This window comes from Argiope bruennichi, chromosome 3 (assembly GCF_947563725.1).
Source record: "Argiope bruennichi chromosome 3, qqArgBrue1.1, whole genome shotgun sequence".
NCBI lineage: Eukaryota > Metazoa > Arthropoda > Arachnida > Araneae > Araneidae > Argiope > Argiope bruennichi.
Window position 1 is genome coordinate 95754901 of NC_079153.1, and position 21609 is coordinate 95776509.

The 21609-nt window shown below is 28.7% G+C and overlaps 1 protein-coding gene across 1 annotated transcript in view; it reads right to left on the reverse strand.

Moving 5' to 3' along the window:
- LOC129963438 (teneurin-m-like) overlaps nucleotides 1–21609 on the reverse strand; it is a 618667-nt gene that overhangs the window by 154082 nt on the left and 442976 nt on the right. Inside the window, exons 6-9 of the mRNA XM_056077801.1 lie at nucleotides 20865–21076; nucleotides 18326–18418; nucleotides 13505–13806; nucleotides 285–396 (exon numbers count right to left, since the gene is read on the reverse strand). Coding sequence (XP_055933776.1) covers nucleotides 285–396; nucleotides 13505–13806; nucleotides 18326–18418; nucleotides 20865–21076 — 719 coding nt within the window. The remainder of the gene's footprint in view (nucleotides 1–284; nucleotides 397–13504; nucleotides 13807–18325; nucleotides 18419–20864; nucleotides 21077–21609) is intronic.

The following is a 21609-nucleotide window of genomic DNA, read 5'->3' on the forward strand; positions in this document are numbered from 1 at the left end:
ATTTAATAACGGAAATAAAAGCAGCTTCCACTGTTTTCATTCAAACATATTTTGCAAATATAGCTACACTTTTTACAATATTGCGTTTAAAAGAAGAAGAAGAAAAAAGGAATATTTTCAAAAAAAGTGATTCATGAATATGGTAAGGAATATCTCGAACAAAGATTTTGCTGAAGGATGAAAATATACTAGGTAATTATCATTGGTAGAAACATTCATAAGATAAAACTCAATGTAGTAATAAGCATTGAAGCAACATTCAAAATAAACTTTAAAATGATTACCTGTGCTCTGCGTAACAAAGGACACGTCGAGCATTTGATCCCCATCATTGTAAGCCGATATGTACCATAATCCCCGTTCCAAGAACTGAATGAATTCGACGCTGTACAACCTCTGAAAATAAAAATTCCACAATGTTTTTATTTGTAATTTTTTTAAAAAATAAAATAATAACTGAAACGCTGAAATCAAGTTGCGAGATAAATTTATTTTAGGAATATGGCTATGCTACTAAATGGTAAAATCAAAATTTCATGATATTATTAATGCACCATTTTTCAATTCAAATAAACAAACTCATTTGCTGATACAAAATTGCATATAGAAAGTTTTGGTGATGATTGACCCTCTTTATCCATGGCGAAATAAAAACTACATGGTGATACAAATTTACGACAGCATCTTGGATTAAATAAACATTATTTATTACGCCCTATATGACTGGATTAGGTATGAGTGAGCTCGAATTATAAATATCTAATATAGTAAATTCTTGCTCACATCGTGAAAAATCTTGAAATCGGCTATTAATTGTAAACGATGCACTCACATCAAAACAGAATGTATGCATCATTCGCATTAATGATTGATATTGAAGAAGATTTTTTAAAGTTTAAAATGCCTTTATGCATTCATTTGTAAAATAATAAAATTTGAAATTTTCAAGTGAATTTTTAATTTTTAGGCCTCTTGCGCAAATTTAAAATAAGGCGCAGTTTCTAAAAATCATCAGTGATTTAACCCTTTCTAAGGCAGTGGGAAGTATGCTTCCCACCAAATTTATCAATTTTTGTACGAATTTATGTTGGTTGGCATAAGTTCTGACAATTTTTTTAGAAAGACAGAAACTTAGATGCTTTAGTTCTTTATCTCACACAAAATGATGTGTCTTGATTTTTTACTTAATTATTAATTAATCAAATTAATTAATTAATCAAATTAAACTTATCTAATAAGATAAATGAATCCCTTTTCTTATTCTAATTTTAAGCCTAAAAATATTTGAGCATAATATGACTAGAAAAAAAAATTCCCTTTAAAGGGTTAAAATGAAATACTCAGAAATTATTAGAATCTAAAAACTGTAGTATTTGTATTTTTAAGGTTAATTGTAATTTGTATTTTTAAGGTTAATTGTAATTTGTATTTTAAGATAGTTGTAATTTGTATTTTAAGTTAGTTGTAATTTCTATTTTAAGTTAGTTGTAATTTGTATTTTAAGGTAATTGTAATATTTCAATTTGTATTTTTAAGGTTAAGATAAGTTTTCGTATTTTTTAGTCATTTTACTTCACAAACTTTGCCTCAGATGACGATTTAAAAAAAAATCAATATTTTTTCGTTGATTAGCATGCAAAGACGTTCTCGTTTCAGCCGTATTTGAATTCATCCTCCCTTCAAAAAATTTTTTCGCTTAACCTGTTGCACATCAAAGTATGTAAGTCCTTGGCAATCATACTGTTCAAGGGAATTGAGTGAAATCATAGATGAAAGTATTTTAACGTATACACTCAAATATAATGTGAAAAACAACAAACTATCATTTTCCATTATTCAAGTGTCCCAGTATTTGATGAAGAGCAGTTCGAAGATTTGTGATACTCAATGGATTTTTCTGCTTCTTTTTATCAATTGTCTGTCCTGATAGTTGTTATTGAAATTGCCTAAATCTCTGCTTAACGGCGTCGTTTTTTAAGCTATAAGTTTCAAGATATTTAAATCTTTACAATATGAAGATCACATACATATAGAAAAAGAGAAGTATTTTTATTTAAAAAAAAACTTTTAAATTTTGTAATTTTAACTGTAATTGTGAAAACTGAACTGTACCATAAAACGTCTTCATCCATTCAGACAAATTCATTTTATTTCAATGATACGTACATCGGCCTTTTTAAAACAATTACTCTATGTAAATTACGATATTAAATAGTTGCCTCTCAAAATTGAATTACTCTCACTGGTATATTAGAAAAATCCTGATTTTATTGAAGATTTATCCTATATTAGGAACATGCGCTATCAAATCCACCCTCCAAAATTAATTAATCGGATTTCATGTGGTGAGGAATTTAGGAAAAAGTGTGTGGATATCGTTCTGTTATATGAGTATAAATATGAAGTCATTCCAAAAATTACCCTTGTGCGTAATGTAGGATGATAACTAACTAATAGGTACAGAAATTTAAATGCATTGCACTTATTGTTTGTACATATTTTTAGCCTTTCTATCCAAAACACAATTATAAGAGCATAGAGTTTTGATTTATTCTATAAAGAATAAATCAATTCTATAAAGAATAAATCAATAAAAATCATATTAAATAAGAAAATAAATTGCAAATAGGAATCTCTGAAATTGGATTATTGAAAGATCGGTCATTTATAAGCAGTTAAATGAAACATATTCATTTCTGAAGTTTATCAATCTGTTCAATTTAAATTTGCAAAACATATATAGATAGAGTGAAATGAAAATTAATGAAAGTTAAGCAAAATAAAACGATTTTTTTTGTTTCATAAACGAAATTCCATTCAATGTATACAATTGCAAATAAATCTCTCAACAGAATGCGCTTATATTCATTTTTTAAATCATAAAATGGAATAAAAGTACTTTCGAAACAATTGTGATCATAGCAAAATGTTTATTTTTGCTTAAAAAAAGAATAATTTTGAATGAATTCGCTTTTGCCGATAAAGGGATTAGAAGTCGAACATTTATTTCTGTCTTCTAAATCATGATTTAGGCAACAAATCAATGCTGTAATCGCAACGAAACATTGCATTCTTATTTATTCACTTGCCTAAGTACACTAAAGATTAATGATCATGATGTTCTTTCTCTAATGCAGTGCTTCTTTTGTTACTGTAAACCTTATTTAAAAGTACAATTTATCAGAAATTATCGTACGGATTTAATAACCAAGTCAATAAAATATGGCAGTGAATAAAAACTTCAATAAAAGCAAATACAAAGAATAGAAAGTCATTTCCTTCTTGATAAAAAGCAGTTTCCTCCTTAATATTTTTCTGATGTGTATTCGGCCTATCTTTTAAGCCCCCGCAACAGAGAAGTATACTCTAAAACAACAGATCACGCTATTGAGTCAATAAAATCTCCCGCGAAACACAATAGAGGTTACAAGAATTCACCCTCAATTCGATACCAAGTGCCTACAATAAAACACCAACTGAAATGAAACCCAATTTTGACTCGACATACTGTTTAAACCGTTTTTCCAATCAAACCAGCTGCACAACAGGAACAAAAGAATTTCGAAGAACAAAAGAAAAGGAAAAAAAGAATGCCCAAGATGGTGGCTTTTTCCTTTTCTTGTGGGCCAATCCCCACTCTGGAAGAAAAAGACAAGTTTTATTGTCAGTGACAGAGGCAAACGTTACAGAGTATTTACGAGTATGGGATTATATGGCGTTGCCTTTGTTTTGAAAAGGCGGGAAAGAAAAGAAGCACAAAGAAAATGGAAGTCCTCCAGAGATGGCGTCCTGCTTTGGCGGTCGTGGAAGAGTTTTTCGCCATGCTTCGGTTGGTTTTATTCCCTGGGTTCTGAAGGATCGGTGGGAGAAAAATTTGTGTCGAGTTTGTATTGAAGTTTGGAGTTGTTACAAGGAAAAGATGTACTAGTTTAAGTATGATAAAAAAAATGAATTTTTTTTCCTATGAAATAAAGAACAAATCGAAACTCGAAATTAGTTCAGTAGGTAATAAATGCACTGATGAAAATTTATGTTGGCGATATAATCAGGAGTAATTATTGTGAAAAAATATTTTGAATCAAAAGAAAGGAAAATTTCTTTTTAGCTTCAAAGAAATACCTATAAAACTAAAATTAGATCAGAAATTAAAGTTATCAGATGTGGAAAGATTCTGATAACATTAATATAGAATATCCTAAAATATGACTTCATTTACGTAGCAAATATGCGAGAAAAAATTTCTCAATTCTTAGTTGGATTTTGAACTAGTGAAGAAAACAATCTTTTTGAAGGGAAAAAAAAAAGAATCTTTTTTGAATCAATACAAAGAATAAACAGAAAATGAAAATTAAATTTAGAAGGCATATAATATGAGAACATTTATCTTATAAATTACGTGATGTATAAGTATATACAGCAAAATATATATATATAAGCAAAATATATATAAGTTCACTGAGTATGGAGGGGTGAGATGAAAAACTTTAATTCAATCCATTGTTTCTAAATGAATGAAAGGAAATGCCAAAAGTAGCTGAATTTCATACAGTACTCAACAACCTTTTGAATTTTTATTTAATATTTTTATTAATATTTTTTTAATAATTTTGCAAATGTTGTATAGCATTAAAAATATCTGCATCATTTTTATTTAATAAAACTTTTATAAAAATCCATAAAAGACTGTAATTAATGAGAATTTGTAAGCATTATGATTAAAGAAACTGAGCAAAGAATAGTAGTTAAAGTTGGTCACTTCAATTTGTCTACAAAATTGGCTTTTATTTAAAGAATTATAGAATGTCGTATGTCTCCAATAAAAGAATATGAAAGAAATAAGGATATGAAGGACATGACATAGCCACCAAGAACAGAATAACCATTTCACTCAGAATTCAATTTCCTTTTAGAATTAATATATCCACAGAATTCTTATTTTGTATAGTATCCACCATTACACTCTATCTTTTGAAATATAAAAAAAAAATGATATGGTCACAATTGGCAGAATCCTGTTTCTTCGACCAAGCTTAATGCGAAATTGTCTCATCGAGTTAAAGTGCAGTTTTTCCACTTTCAAGACTGACCAGTTCTTTTAGGCATTTCTAGAGCGCCCTTCAAAAAATGTGTATGTGTTTGGGAGAGAATAATATGTGTTTGGGAAATGGGTTTATGGGTATGAAATGGGTATGTATAGGCATATTGGAAGTCATGAATGTTGAAGCGTTCTTCACAAGAACATCTTGTGGACATTTTTTCAATATAATGATTATGCACAGTTTCTATTCTGCTTGATGATTATTTTATCAATGCTCTGATAGGACTGCAAATGTAGGACAATAGTATTAATCCAAATAGTTGCCTATTTATGATAGATATACCCCCTGGATTATGAAGATCAAATTTATACAACGACGTAACAGGCTGTCTAGTTAGAAAAAATATCGGTAGACTTCTTGATATTGATATTTCAAAGAGTTGCGACGGAATAAGCGATAATGATGCAAGAAATTTATACATGCCACGATCTTCTGTTATTACAACAGAAAGTAAAATTAAATGAGGAGTTTTTTCATCCTGTTTTTGGCAGGGATTCGTATTCACAGAGGTATTATTTTTAGTAAAAATTTAGTGAAGATTATATTAAGAATCAATTCATGAAAATCAGATCACACTAATTTAAATTGAATCGGAATTGAAATACAAAGTAAAGCGCTGGATTGGTAAGGAATTTAAGTAGGATCAGTAAGTAATTTCAGATTTAGTGCTGAAGAAAATCTACTAATAATACAAATAAATGTGTGCGTGTGTATGTGTCTGTTTATGTATTAGCTCTAGTTTAAGATTAGTTATTAGTCTTTGACTAGTTATTAGTTATTAGTTTTTGACTAGTTATTAGTTATTAGTCTTTGACTAGTTATTAGCCTTTGATTGAGAAAACTAAACTTGGCAAAATTATACTTTGGAAAGGGAGAAAGTGCACTTTAGAACGTTTTCTTTTAAAGTTTGAATTAATTAAAAAATAAGTAAAATCTCTTCATTTTACCAAGGTAAATAGCAAAAATTTTACAATGCCTTACAATTTTTTTTAAAAAAAATATCTGTTTAATAATGTCAGTTTTTGTCGTAATATTTTTCCCATTTTAATTAAATTAACAAAAAATAATTTTAAGTATACCTCATAACAATATATTTCATTGCTGAAAACGAAATAGTTTTTATTATTGATACTAATATTTCATCTTGGCTTTTGTACAATATTTGAAAAATTTTTGGAGTTAAAATTTAATGTTTAAACACTTTTGTCAGCCCAGTTTTAAGTGTTGCTGTTCTTTTTCATGACAAAATTGATATGGTATATGGACAGAAAATTAAATGATGTAAGGTCTCTAAAATAGTATTAGTTCAAATAAAAAAAAGTACTAAACAGTAAAGTTTGAAGATTTAAAATATTTTTTTTTTGTTCAGGAAGCCATTAATAACTAATTGCACAAATTTTTTTACTGAAATATTTAATAACCATTAATTCTGGCTAGCCAAACTGTCACCAACGATGGTTAGGCGATAACAGTAAAGAAATATTCATGAATTCTTTTCTCAAAAAATCTTTTATTGTTGATTTTGTTATTTCCGATTCCATTGACAGGAATGAACAAGAAAAAGTTTCTTACAAAATGTAGTCATATAAGAATAGAAGAATATTTATAATACGTGAAATTTTATAACTAATGAAACATGTAAGCTTACGTAAAGCAAAGACAAAAGAATCAAACATGAAAAACAATTTGTAGACATATTTGAAATAAGTTTTTTTGAATGGCATTTTTCTCGACAATCAATGAGTAAAGAACGCACGAACAATATGGATTTTCTATGACGAAACTTTCTTTTTCATTTATAAATTCCCAGACACTATTGTTTCTGCATACAAGTGTGTCTGATTCTCTAACTGTTTGGATGTCTGCTTCTTTGTAGCTTAATGTCATAATATTTCACAAAATATTTTTCGAAAGTGCTACTGCTGTCTTTAAAAATAAAATAACTAAATATGTTGCCATGGAAACAGCAGGTATTTCTAGTCCTTCAATAGATAAAGAGAAAGACGAGTCTCTCCCTTTCTAAAGTGCCCTTCATTTTATGTAATAAAATATAAATATATGATTTTGTCTTAATTACAGATCAGCAATGTAAATTGAATTAAAGTGAAGAGGGTAAGCAATTTTGCATAATAATTATTTCAGTTAAGTCATAAATATCTATTACTATTTTGTACAGAATAAAAAATAAAATTCTTCAGTATTATGGGTGTAAAGTAAACTCAAAAGTCTCTTTGTAGATTTTACTTACATTCTTTATTAAATTTAAATTTACATTTTTAGGATTGCAGTTTGTAGATCATATTTAATAACAGTTTACAGCATATAGATTACTCCTTAAAAAAATTAGTAATTTTGTTTGTCCTGATATTTTTCTCTGAAGTTTCCTGGAGAGTTTTCAACTAACATTTCCTTCCCAAAATTTTCGAACTGCAATCTCGCCATTCTTTCATTTATAAGACGTCAGCAGGTGTCGAATCACAATATTGTTCAACAAGTCTTAGAGTGACCATAAAATAACAACTACTCCTGAGTTGTTTACGAGGAATATAGAGGAACATTTCTGTAGTCGTCAAAAAGTTTGAATTCAGGATTTCAACGAATCTCTACGGTTTAGACCTATTTGAGCCTTAAGATACATTTTCGTAATGTGTCTGTCGTTCTCTTTGTAAACTCTATAACTCAAATATTCCTTGAGATAGACAAAAGAAAATCAGTGTGCAGTCTTTAAACAAAAATTTTACACTTCTGTCATATTTCGAACGAAATCCATTTGACGGAAATCTATCTATCTGGGTAATTTAGAACAAATAAGCATAAATAGAAAATATAAACACCAAGATAGATATAATTAGATAATGATAGGTATAATATTATATAATGATATAATTCTATAAAATTCGGTGTGTGAATTTGTTACTAAATCATAGTTTTGCATTAAATTTTGATTTTAGTTTGTTGTGAAACTATTTAAAATACACATTCTGTCCTCTGGCATTTGTGTATTATCTATATCCCAGCAATTAATTGAAAAGATAGCACAGGTAATACGCTCTTTCGTAATTATTGTTAATCAATGGTATACATTTAAAAATAAACGTTATTAATCTTTCTTTTGGATTTCTTTCTAGTTCTAGTTGGATTTGAGATTTCAGTGGTATCCGAATAATGCAGGTTTCGATTAGCCAGATTTTGATTAGTTGGTGTTTTACTGCACAGTTAACGATTAAAATTTTTAAAAAATATTTACATTAAAGAAAGTTACACTTTAATCTAAATTAATTTTTATTTTTTAAATACGGTATTTTTTTTAATTTTATGAAAAGAATCAAACGTTTTTGAAAGGTTCGTAAAAAATATAAGAAATAATTCCAAGTAAATTTTCAAAACCTTGAAAATATTTTTATAAACTAAAAGAGAAATGTTTGAATTTTTTGTATGTTATAAATTTCCAAACTAATGAATAGATTTTCTTCAAATTTTTTATACAAATGCTCTGGAGGTAAAGAAAGGATTAAGTGGAGGTTTCATGTATACTGGTTAAATAATTAATTTTAATTAATTAAAAACTAACTATGCCTCCATTGTGCATGCGCCAAATTCAGCTGTCAAATAACCTAGCAACCACTAAAATTTGTTCAATAAATAGATAATCATAATTAATAAATAATAAAAACATGCAAAAGGGAAATTTAAGTAAGACTTTTTGATCTTATTGATATTCAAAAATATATTCTTAAGTTGAAAATTCTTTTGAGTTTATGAAGATTAATTACTTGCGTTTAATGGTCTAAAAATATTTTCTTCCATTTTTTTTATATTTTTATTCCTCTATAGTCTAAGTTATTACTCACAGTAAGTAATAAAATTTTGTATTATCCTTTAAAAATTTTTAATAATCCGAGAAAAAAAAATTCTGCGATTTTTAAACATTTTTTTAGCAGTTTAATGTTTACAGAATAGGCGAAATTTTAAAATTATATCAAACTGCAAAATTTTCATTTGAACTTTAAAAAAAATAAGTGATTTATTATTTGATTAAAGTTAAAAATTCGGTTTAAATTATTTTTGTAAAATATAGTAATTTATATAAGGGATTATTTTATATTTAAAACTTTGCTATAAAATAAATTTTAGTTGTATTATAATTATTTATTATGTTATAAAAACTTTAAATTTTGCTCACTAAAATGGAAGTATGAGAAATTTTTTTAATTATAATTTTTTCCATTTACAAAATAGTTAATTCTTTAATCCAAAGAATTTGAAATTAATTTTAACTGAGCATGTTAATAGAAAATTAAATTTTTTTGTATATTCATAATAGGATACAAAAACTGATATTTTAGTGAGTGAAATCAGAAAATCGTCTAGAAGAAAAATAATTAAATCCATACAAATTGTGTTTAAAAAAATATACCGAGCTTATTACCTTAAATAAACAATGCATAAAAACGACATTACTTTTTAAATTAAATGACATCATCTTTACCAAAAAGAGATTTTTCAAAATTAAGAATTTATTTGGCAATATGTTTCAGAGACGCACGATTAAAATAAGAAATAAATTACATCGTATATTAAATTGAAACAGGATCTCATCACTAATATAAAAATGGAATATTATCATTTCATCATTTAATAATCTAACTTCGAGCATCTTTCAAATGGCAATCGTAAATAAATTCAAACGCAGCATTTTTTCATGCAAAACAATTCAATTACATCGAAATATAAGGTTAAAAACGATCTTTCTCCTAATATGTCGTCGTAATTGATTTTTTTGCATGATAATTTTCTACCAAACACGTTTAAACAAGAAAGCAGTATTCAAACAGAAACAATATTAAGCTTTTTGCAAATTCTATTTATCGTTTCCTCATTTATGATATTTCATTTTTTGCGATAAAAAGGCACACAATATCCATATTTTTATCGCTGGAAAAACATTTTCAATTTTTTTAGATCCTTTTCAAACATCAGATAAGATTGTTATTGAAAATGCATTAATTTTTAATCAAATATTTGGAAGTCTTGAATCGCATGTCCGGGAAATAATATCTTGAGTGTAGGCATATAAAAATCTCGTTTCGTTTTCAAACTCACGTTTCTTAATAAAAGTTCATGAGCGAATATTAATGAAAAAATGCCCATAGTTTTTTCATAAAACGCTTTATATTTGGGCCATTATTAACTCGTTTCCATGTTTCAGCGGATATCAATTCCTTCATGTTCCAAAAGCAATTTTGTGTAAATATTTGTTATACATGCTAAATCTCATATATTTTTTATTACGTTTCCCATTAAATCTCTCGTATGCAGAAAATTATTGTGAAACCATTTCCAAATTGCATCGGATACTATTTGCACACAAACACATTAAATTTTATTTTGTTTGATGTTTCCGATAGGTATTCGTTTACATTTGTGATGATATACTTATTTAAATATGAACTGGAATAATGTAATGAATTTAAGCTTTTTTTATTATTATAAAACCTTTTTATGAGCTATCAAACATATACAAAAAAATCTAGAAACATAATTGGTTTTTCCATATTTACATTCGACATCTTTCACTTCTGATAAATTAATTATAAAGTTTTGGTTGCTTTTTTAACAACTCTCATAAATAAATATTAGCGATTTCAATTTTCCTTTTTATATAAAGGAAAATAGTGTTTTAAATTATAGTATTAAATAAATGGATCAAGATGAAAAAATTATATGTGTTGTAATAGAAAATGACCCAGAAATTCAGAGGTTAAAATAATGAAAAAAAAAAAAAACCCCTTCTTAGTGGGAGTAGTTTCACCAAACTGTCGCGCATATTTAAGTGTTATCCTCTTTATTTTAATAACATAAAAAAATTATAGATATAGGTATAGATAAAAATTATATAATTATGAACGCCATTAGTAATCAGAATTCATTTTTGGACATGGAAGTTGTGCATTCTTTAATATGATATAAAGAAACAACCTTGCTTTTGTATTAACTACATGCCATTGATGGATAATGATTTTGCCTTGAATCTAACTTGCCATCTCTTTCTGCGATTAACACACAAGTACAAAAATCCGAATGCGCGTTTTGAGCACCTTTTTTTCGAACGATTGAAACCACATTTTGATCTAGAATTACAATTGTAGTTGCATAATCGCTCGCTTCATTAATTTAATTCAGTGTAGTATCAATTTTAAGTCATCACGTCTATATGCATAAGAAAGAACAGAAGCTCATAATCATGACGGACTTGATACCAAATCGGACATGAATCTAGATTGCAACTGGTAAATTTGAGTACAAAATTTTATCTATTTGCCGGTTTACGTTTTGAAGTTACTGTGTTTATTTGTAAACGGACAACCAGAAATACAGGCTCCTTCTGAGTTTATTTTGCTCAAAATTTAATAGAAATCTACCTATGTTTACCAAATATGTAGATTTCAAATTTCCATATATCAAATAAATTTCAAGTAGGTCATATATCAAATTTCATTTTTCCAGCTCAAAGCGTATTTCACGTTATCGTGTTCACAGACAAATATAATAACAAAAATGTATTTTTCGATTCGGGGAGATATGAAACTTTGATATACTGTGAATTTTTGACGGTTACAATACTTTTACTTTTGATGCTTTACATCTGAGAAATAACGAAAGAGGAATTCGCAAATATTAATTAAAACTCTGAAATTTTATAATGAAAATACTTGCATAATCACTCACCAGAAATGAATTATTTACAAAACACCTTTGCTTCGTATTGGTAAACGAAACTTTAATTTTCGTTAAAGCAAAGTAGAAGAAAATAAAAATTTGAAACTTCCAAGAATAAAAGATTTTATTTTTAAAAATTGGAGCTTTAAAAGCGATTTTCGATCCTCGATAGATAATTAACATCTTTCAATGCCGAAGATTTTAAATAAAAGCTAATAAACAAAATAATCAGTAATAACTGTACAAGTAAAATTATCATTAGACAGAAAATTTTGAAAACCCTAAAATCTTACAAAGTAATGAAGAATTAAATTATATTGGTGGTGCAAATGTACGGCAGACTGATGGATTACATATGATTAACACATTGTCGATGTAACGTCATATAAAGTGAATTGCCCCCAATTCAGTGATTCAATTGCCAAATGAGTAACTAAATTTTTCGTAGCATTTGAAATGATTTCCAATGGCATAATAGAGCATGACCAATCAAGAGCATAGCGTAAGGGGAGGATCTAGATGCCCTGACGCCACGTAGACACTCTCTTAAGGAGTTTAACTAATTTTTTAATGTTCTAATATGATGCAGAGGCGAAATTCAATAGCATGACCTAGGCCTGGGCTAGACTAAACAGTCTTATGAAAAAAAGAGGTTTGTCTTCAGACAATCGTATACCTGAATGAATGACTTCGCAGACTATACATTTGCAAATCATTACTAAACTCATTGTTTTACTCCGGGTAATAAACAGCTGAATCATTTTCAAAACCATTTGATGAGTTAAATTATTATATGTACTATTAATAAATTCTAATGTTATGATAAAAAGAATTAACACAGTTTCATTTCCATCATGTATAAATGGTTCTCTCCTTATTTCACTTCAAAGTTTTTGATTTTTAAAATTACTCTGTTGTTTTTAGTAACTCTTATTTTTTTCTATGCTTCCCAGCAAAAATTAAAAGCAGTTAAAAGTAACATTTTAAATTTTATTTTTGCCTTTCGTGGTATTCTGCAGTGGGATCTTGAGGTAGAGAACAAACTCCACACTATCAAACCACTTTTACAGTCTTGGTCTTCACTAAAAAATAGAAAAGCGGATACCCTTTTAACTCGATTGCGCATTGGTCACACTAGATTCATTCATCTTCATCTTTTACTCCGAGTACAACCACTAATGTGTTCACGATGCAACTGACAAATGTCCAGCAACCATATTTTGTCTGAATTTTCATGTTTCAATGTTCACAGCTTACGATATTTTCAAATGGCTACAATTTCTTTGTCAACTTTACTTGGCAAAATCCCTCATGCCAACCTTTCTGAATTTTTAAAAACCCATAAAACTTTATACTCTTATTTAAATTGTGTTGATTTATTTTGAGAAATTACGTTTATAATCATTCTCAGTAAAATTTTTACTCTCACATATTTGTCTCTGTTCATTCACACATTACTCTCTGTTTGGCGCTTTTACCATTTGATTGGCGCAGTATAGCCAAATGTGGCTTTTGAGCCAATAAATCACACAAACCAACCTCTGTTTGGCGCAACATAGTCAACATTTTGGCTTTTGCGCCATAAAAAAATCATTTTGTCTGGGATTTTGGTGTTGGAAGCAATCGCTGAAAAATTAAATTTTCCTGGGAAATGTTCAGAATCAAATATTGAAAAGAATCTTCACCTTTTCTGTACGCAGAAGTTTTGCTCCGTCTGTGGTGAGTATCTCCAGGAAGCTGTACCGCGTATGCGTCGGCAGCTGGTTCCTCCTACCAAAGACTCCGAGACGGGCACCGTAGGGCAAGGTGTAGTTGAAGCGTACCAGAGAAGGTCCTTTCTGTCGCATTTGGACGATCCAGTGGCTGTAGGGAGCCACTTGAAACTCAATTCTACGCCCCAGAACTAGCTCCGTGAAGGAGAGGATGGAGGGGCTAAGAGATGCACTGCTGGGTTTAAACGAAGCGGGGGACTCTGTCGCTGCTGGGGCTAAAAAATGAACTTCAAATAAAAGACTGAAAAATATAAACAAATCGAAAATCTTTGCATCAATAATAGAAAATGATTTATACATATAAACATATTTTAGCAGTAGGAATAGAAGAACATTTTGAAATTTTAAACTCGATTTATTTCGTCATGGAAGGCATATTATGTACAAGGAGGAAGCGATGAGATGCGTCAGTCTACATCGCGATGCAAAAGCAGAGGATATTAAAATTTTTCCCTTCAGTGGTTTTACAATTATATCTTGGCAGGGATTTCTTTGATATGTATAAACTAAGCGAAGGTATCTTTAAAAGTTTGTTGTAACCTTTAATTTAGGTATCTTTAAAAAAATGTTTTAACCATTAAGGAATTTTACTCCTCCACTCGGAACATGAGAATCTGCTGAATTCAGTCGTTTTCTAGAGTGATAATTAGTAATTAAATGAAAAGTGGAATTGGATCAGGGAATAAGAGACCATCTTAGAATGAAGTTAATATGGGTGAAATTAAGATAAAAATTTGGAAATAAAGACTTAGATTAAAAGATTATATATATATTAGTACTTCAGGTGACAATGTGTAAAAAGCTACTAACAAGAGCTTTGAAGTCAGTCAAACAGTGACTGACTTAACAAATGTTTTTATACGATTACAGAAAATCAGAGAATTCTGTAAAAATAAATAACCACCGATTGTGCAAATATAAATATGTGAAGTATTTTTTGATTTAAAGAGAATCAGGCGTCAAATTCTTTAACGGTATTTTTTATTCTTGATAAATAGGAAGGAGTTGAATTTTTCTAAATTATCAAAACTCCTTTGCAAGACTTATGACGAGTAGGAGACGCAGTTCGAAGAGGAAGGGAGAAATCAGTGGAAAAAGCCCTTGAGAAACATTTTGAACTTATATAGCTTTACAATGGAATTTTCTATAGAAAGTGTTCTTGATTTCAAAATATGTGAACGCTAACTCAGAGGTTCATGTTAAAGTGAAACCTGATTTTTTACTATATATCTACATTTAATATTGACACAGATAATGGATTTTTGTCTTTTTCTGCTTATTTTCGTAATCGCTATTTTAAAGCAAATAACTCGTTAAAAAATGCTTTTTTATGTGCTGTGAAGCCTTTATACAAGATGCCATTGTATTCAAGTATTTAATTCGACAATCGCTTTAAATAGACAACAAAAAAATGAAAAATTAGAATCATTTTTTACATTTTAATGAGAGTTTTAATTATTTTTTTAAAATATTACAGATAACTGCTCAATTAATTTAACTATGAGGTTAATATTTTGGAATTGAAATATTAAAATCTCATGTTATCTTCATGATCGCTTGACCTCAAGCTGCTGTCAAGTGTCTGAATCTTGTCATTTGTCAGCTGTATTTATTATTTTTAAAAATGTTTTAAGCATTTGCTTTGCATATTTCTTAGCTTTTAAATACAATCACTACTTCGAATTTGAACTATATTAACCGAATTCATAGAATGTTTAAATTATATTGCATACATTTATTCTTAAATCACAAATTAAGAAAGGTGACTTTTACTCATTAAGTTTGATGCATTTTATCATATAGTTATTGATAACAGTGTAGTTTTTTTTTGACAACATTTTTTTTCTCAGAACATTTTTCACTTTTTTATCCCTCTAAAGGGAATAAAAATGTGAGAATATTTTCAAATTTATTTCATTGACGCTCAGAAAAATACGTGCTGAAAAAAATGAATATTTAATTTGTTTTGCAAATAATCGTCAAAACAAAATGAAACCATTTTTTTAAATAATATATTTTTCATTCATATATATATATATATATATATATATATATATATATATATATATATATATATATATATATATACTGAATAACAAGCCACGGTTTACATGCCCTCATTATATTGTCTAGTTCTCTACTATACCTCTCAAAATATTTGAATTTTATTGGAGCCCAATAGTGAAATAGAATTGTCAAATATAGAATTCCATCTCAACTGAGTGACTTTTTTAATAGATTTCAAATAAAATATGTCAAAAAAAGATAGTAAACGTGTCCGAATATTAGATGACATGACTGGAACAAGAAAAGATGCGATTCAAGGGACTTTTATTTATCAAATATTTTATATTCTCGGTTATAACCTTATTTTACTGAAATCAAAGAAGTCATGTATAATGGCTGTCAAACTCGAATCGATCCACTCAGAAAATCTCGTAACTCTATACTATATATCGATACTACGCTACAACTGCATATTTTCTGGATCTACGCAAATATTGAGACGACCCAACATATTTTTCAGAAAAGAATTGTATGGAAAATATTTGAAGCAATTTATAGGATGCATTTTTTAAAATTTTCGCAATTTTATTCTGTAAATAAAAATCAAACTGTATTATAATCTCATAAGTTTTATTGTAGAACATGAGTCATATTTCGTCAACACTTAAAAATGCTAAAAATTGGATTTATTGAAGCTAGGATATAAATATATTTTAAGCGTTTATATCAAGAAATTTTATATTGTGAGGATATTTAATTCAGAGTTGTGATGGAAAAATGTGATAGTGAAAGATTTTAAGTTGCTTTTCTTCCATTTCTTTTTAATTTACTATTAAAACATATTGAAAAAATCAACTTAAAATATCTTATAGCCTTTTTGAAGTCGCCTTTTATTATTAAAATTATTATAAGAAAATCTTTATAATAATTTTCAGATTAAATAGCTGCAACAAAATGATCAAAAACAGCATTTTTTTTCTTAACTATAGGACCTCTTATCTTATTATTTCTCTATGAATGTATGTAAAAGTTTAAATCATGCTGAACATATCAAGATATTAGGCATATGTGAACTTTGGTTCATTTAAGAATGGAATAAGGAAAAGCAAGAAATCCATTGTTTATACTTGAGTTTAATGTTCAATAAGTCAATGCTTTTATTTCAAGCTATATTTTACAAGCTTTTGCTCCAGCTATTATTTTTAAAAAATAGTTTATCATATTAACATGATATTTTTTAATTATTTTTATGCAAATACAAAATGTTTGATAAATAACATTGTGCTTGTGAGCAAATTCTAGAGAATTAAGATATTCTCACGTAGGTACTTTAGTTTGGAATTCAATGACACACACAAGAAGTAGAGCTAAACCAATTTATTAACTCAACTCTGAACTGATAACACAGTGACTGACAGATCTTCTGCTTTTATACTAGCAGGGAAAGTTCCAGAATACTTTTCTGGAGACCGTAAGAAAAGTTCAGAACACTTATCTGGCAAACTAAAGAAACGTCCAGAATCTTCTGGAACATGAAATAAAGGAAAACATAAAATCAAGGAATTAAATATTTACACAGACTGTAAATCTATTGTCTCTAGAGGGATTCGAACTTACGATCTCTTAATTAAGAGACCAGTGCTATGACCATTCGGCCATGGAGAGTCGACTGCATCTTCTCAATGCGGCAATAATATGTAAAGTGTTTTTACGCGCTTAGTATTTTACTTCTGCTTTTTTTTAAAAGTATATCATATTTTAATAACTTTGAAAAAGATATTTATCATGTTGCATGTTTTTTTTGCTAAATTATTTTTGGTTAAAGTTTCATAAATGTTGTTAGCATGAGATGTTTAGTTGTTTTAGAATCTTCCATGCACAAGCGAAATCAATGATCGACAACTCAAATGGAATTGTTTCATAGAAGCTTTTTATGTGCTAAAAATTATTACAAAGATGTTGATTCATATGTAAACAGGGAAATATTCTTATGTAACTGATGTAAAAATATCTATTAAATCCTTTAAGCAGCTTTTATGTAATAAATATTTGCAATCTGACTATTTTTCAATTGCCTTGTCGCTCCTGAAGCTACTTTAAAGCGAAACTGGAGCCAGGAAAATATCTCATCTCCAAAAAATGGACGAGTCTGGTAAAGTTTAAGAAGTTCTTATTTCATCGATTCTTAAGTATCATAGAACATTTTACATCCGATTTAAGAATCTATGTTCGTGCAAGGAAAATATTTTTTTGGAAAATTTAAACCCTTTCCTCTATATGCCGATGATTATACTTGATACTTTCAGAATCATATTCATTATTGTGGCTATGTGAGACTTCTTTATTGGTGTAAGTCAATAGTTATCGAAAAATAAAACTTTTTAACCACAATATTAGAATTTATAAATATGAAATGAATGCAAACATATTTCATCCTGTCTGACCTCCACAAATGTCGAATGGGTCATAGATAAACCCCTTACACCTCTGTGCTTTGGGATTTGATTAATGTTCGGCTAACACTAAACCTACTGACATTTCACTTACGCCTAATTCTGCCTATTCATAATGGTCATTTGACAGGTCGTGGTAGGATCAACGCTGAGTATCATACACCTGATAATCATGTAACACTGCAGCGAATGATATAATCTATGGCTCTAGTCACCAGCTTATTACTAAAGATAATGAAACCATTTTATATCATGCAAAGAGCATCACAAGTACCTTTTGTTTTCGAAGATTCTACAACAAGATCAACGTCTTCTACTAGCGGGCAGGCATGGTTGGCATCCTGTTGCCACGTCGGGGACAGTAATACTAAAAAGTAAACAAAATGTAAGCATAAATTTACATAGTATTAAAATCCAGACTTATTAACAGTAGTTTGCAATAGGCTATATAATTTATTGAAATGATTTAGCCGTGTTTCCATCACGAAACTCTTGAAAGAACGAGCAGAAAAGATAAAGAAAAACTGAAAAAAGATGTCAGATATCTGACATCCTTTTTAGTTTTTAACAAAAAGCATATGTCTTTTGTTTCATTCTCGATGGTTTAAAATTGAATACAATTTAACTTTGATCAGATATAGCGCACTTAATACAGACAAGAAAAAAGAGAGATTCGGAATACAATATTGTATATTAGGCCTAACATATCTCTCATCATATTATTTTTAAGAATTTGCTCTTATTTAGAGTAAATGATAAAATGCACACAATGTATTTCATACCAATGTAATGTACTTGTTTTTATATACTTAACAAAAAAAAAAGCGCAAATGTAAATTATGTTTAAAATATTTTGAAAAATTTATTAAAATTATATATATATATATATATATATATATATATATATATATATATATATATATATATATATATATATATATAATTCATATCCTTAATCGTCTTATTGTTTGAATTTTAATGCCTTGTGAAAATGGTTTTCATCCAATAATATACTTATAATATCCACTAATATACTCAAATTTAGAAGCCATATATTCAATGGTCTGTATATAGAAAATTTTGAATTCATTTTTGTATCATACAAATCTCATCTGATTGACAGAATTCAGTCCATGAACTTTATCACATTAACAAACCAGTTGCTTTTTTTAAATACAAAAATGACGAACTCGCCTGAATTTTTAAACATTTATTTGCCAGCTGGCACTATCGTTTTCCTTCAGTTTACTACTAAAAGTGATTGCTTCAAAATCGACTTCACCCTGAGATTTGTGGATGGATGTCTGCTCTATTAAAGTTTATTGAGGTAGAACGTAATCGAAAAATTTCCTTCAATATAGAGCTTAGTAACTTTTGAAAAGAATTCCAAATATTTTCATAAGGATGTATCCTATATGTTGATTCTCACAAATAAAGAATACGAAGTGCCATCATTATATGTATAACTTTTAACTTTTGTCCTTGCAAAACAACGATTTTTATCACTTAAAGAAATTGTTGGCGACTTATTTAAATGCATTCGGATACTGTCTATTGATAATTCATTATTATTATTTTATAAAAACAAATTGTTAAATACATTAATTGTGTAAATCAAAACCATACTTAGATATCTGGTTTTCAAGTTATTAATTATTGATAAAGAAAAAAAAGTCTACGATATTCACAAAGAAATTGACAAATGAAATAAGTTTTATTGTGGAAATATTGTGGAAATAATATATTTTTACCCAAAAGGGTTCCTAGTTTTCCGTATAAAATATTGGAATAAAGGAAGGATTGCAAGGTTTCTAACTCCTGGTAAAAAAAAGAACAATAAAGCAGTAAAATCACTTTATCACAACTATCTTAATGTTTAAACTGAAAACCCATTGTCTCATTCAAGAATTAAAAGCCAACAATCTGAGGAAGTAAGAGGGTCATCCAAAAAGTAAGTTTTACATGGATTGTAAAAAGAAACATAATATAATTACTTGGAAAAAATCTATTGCAAAAGAATACAGAAATATTTTAGTTATTTCTCAACATTATAACCACTGAAATTGTAACACTTGTCATATCTTGGGATAAGTTTTTGTAGTCTATTATCATTGAAGTCTGTCCCCTGAAAATGAAGTCAGCGCAATACAATTGCCTGCATATCTTCATCTGTAGGAAAATGGTGACAGAAATGAATTTTTGTATAGTTCAAGAATAGGTGGAAGTTGCTAAGAGCAAAGTCAGGAATAAGGGTGGATGTCAAACAGTTGCAAATGAAACTACTGCAGCAGATTTCTTTAAAATAACTTAACTGTATGCGTAGTCGGTGATCAACACAACAAAATCACTATGCGCCCTCATTTCTTGTTATGAACTAACGATGGATTTCAACTTTCAGGGTATTTAAAAATTTTAGCAAGGACGTAGCCTCGAAGTCGAAAGGAAAAACAAATGAAAGCGGACATATTCGCACGCTATAACGACATTAATACAACCAATAGGGGAGTTATAGCTGCCGCATAGATTGGCGCCAACTCATTTGTTTGACTTATGTCCTGTTTTGTGCTTTTTACATTTTTATCTTTTAGGAAAATTTACATTCTGAATAACTTCCGTATTATTATCATTTGGTCCACGCTTCTTGTTCTGACAGATATAATAATTGTTTCAGATTTACTAAGAAATTATATGATTGAATATTCATATTGACTTTGTTTGGTTTTCTAGATTTAATTAAGAGGGCATTTTTTAAGAATTTAATTTGCTATTGTAAATAAATAATTGTGAGAAGAAATAATAGCATAGACACTCACTTAGGAAGAAGGCAAGCGCGGCTGTGAGTGCTACAGTGACGAATATGAAGGCCAAGGCTGTGCACTTCCAGCTGCACTGCCTCGTGTTGGACTTTCGCAGCTGGAAATGGGAATGGGCGAACTGATTGGCGGAAAGCGGCCGACGCAGCATGCTGCTACTGCTGCTGCAGCTGCGGTTGGGGAGCGTCGACGTGGGGTACGTGACGTGATACCTGTGAAAAAGAAATACAGTATTATTGTTTTATGCGTATAAAATTTTTAATAAAGTTCTAGCATTCAATGATTTTTCTCCGCTTTTCTTTATAAAACTGTGAACTAACTTTAACCCCTATCTGCATGCAATATTTTCGAATATTTCCGTATATTTCAGTAAATAAGTGAATTCTTAATATAGAACTCTGTTGCATCCTTCTTCTGCAACTTGTACGGAAAAACAGAGATGAAAATTTTGTGCTATCTTATCATAAGAAAATAATTAAATTATGAAAATATGCAAATGCATAACCTTCATTTGTAATGAAGCCAATTGCCTTGAATATCTGTTTGGAAACTATAGAATTATTGTGTATTAACAAAATTATTTTTCTCTAGCATTGACACTAGCAAATTATATAACAATAATTAGAAAGTTAGGTAGAAACTCGCAGATATTTTTGTAACAAGTTTGTTAAGAAGTGCGGGTATAATATAACTTTTAGATAAAGGACAGCTCGAAGAAGGAAGAATCATATCATGGCACTTACTA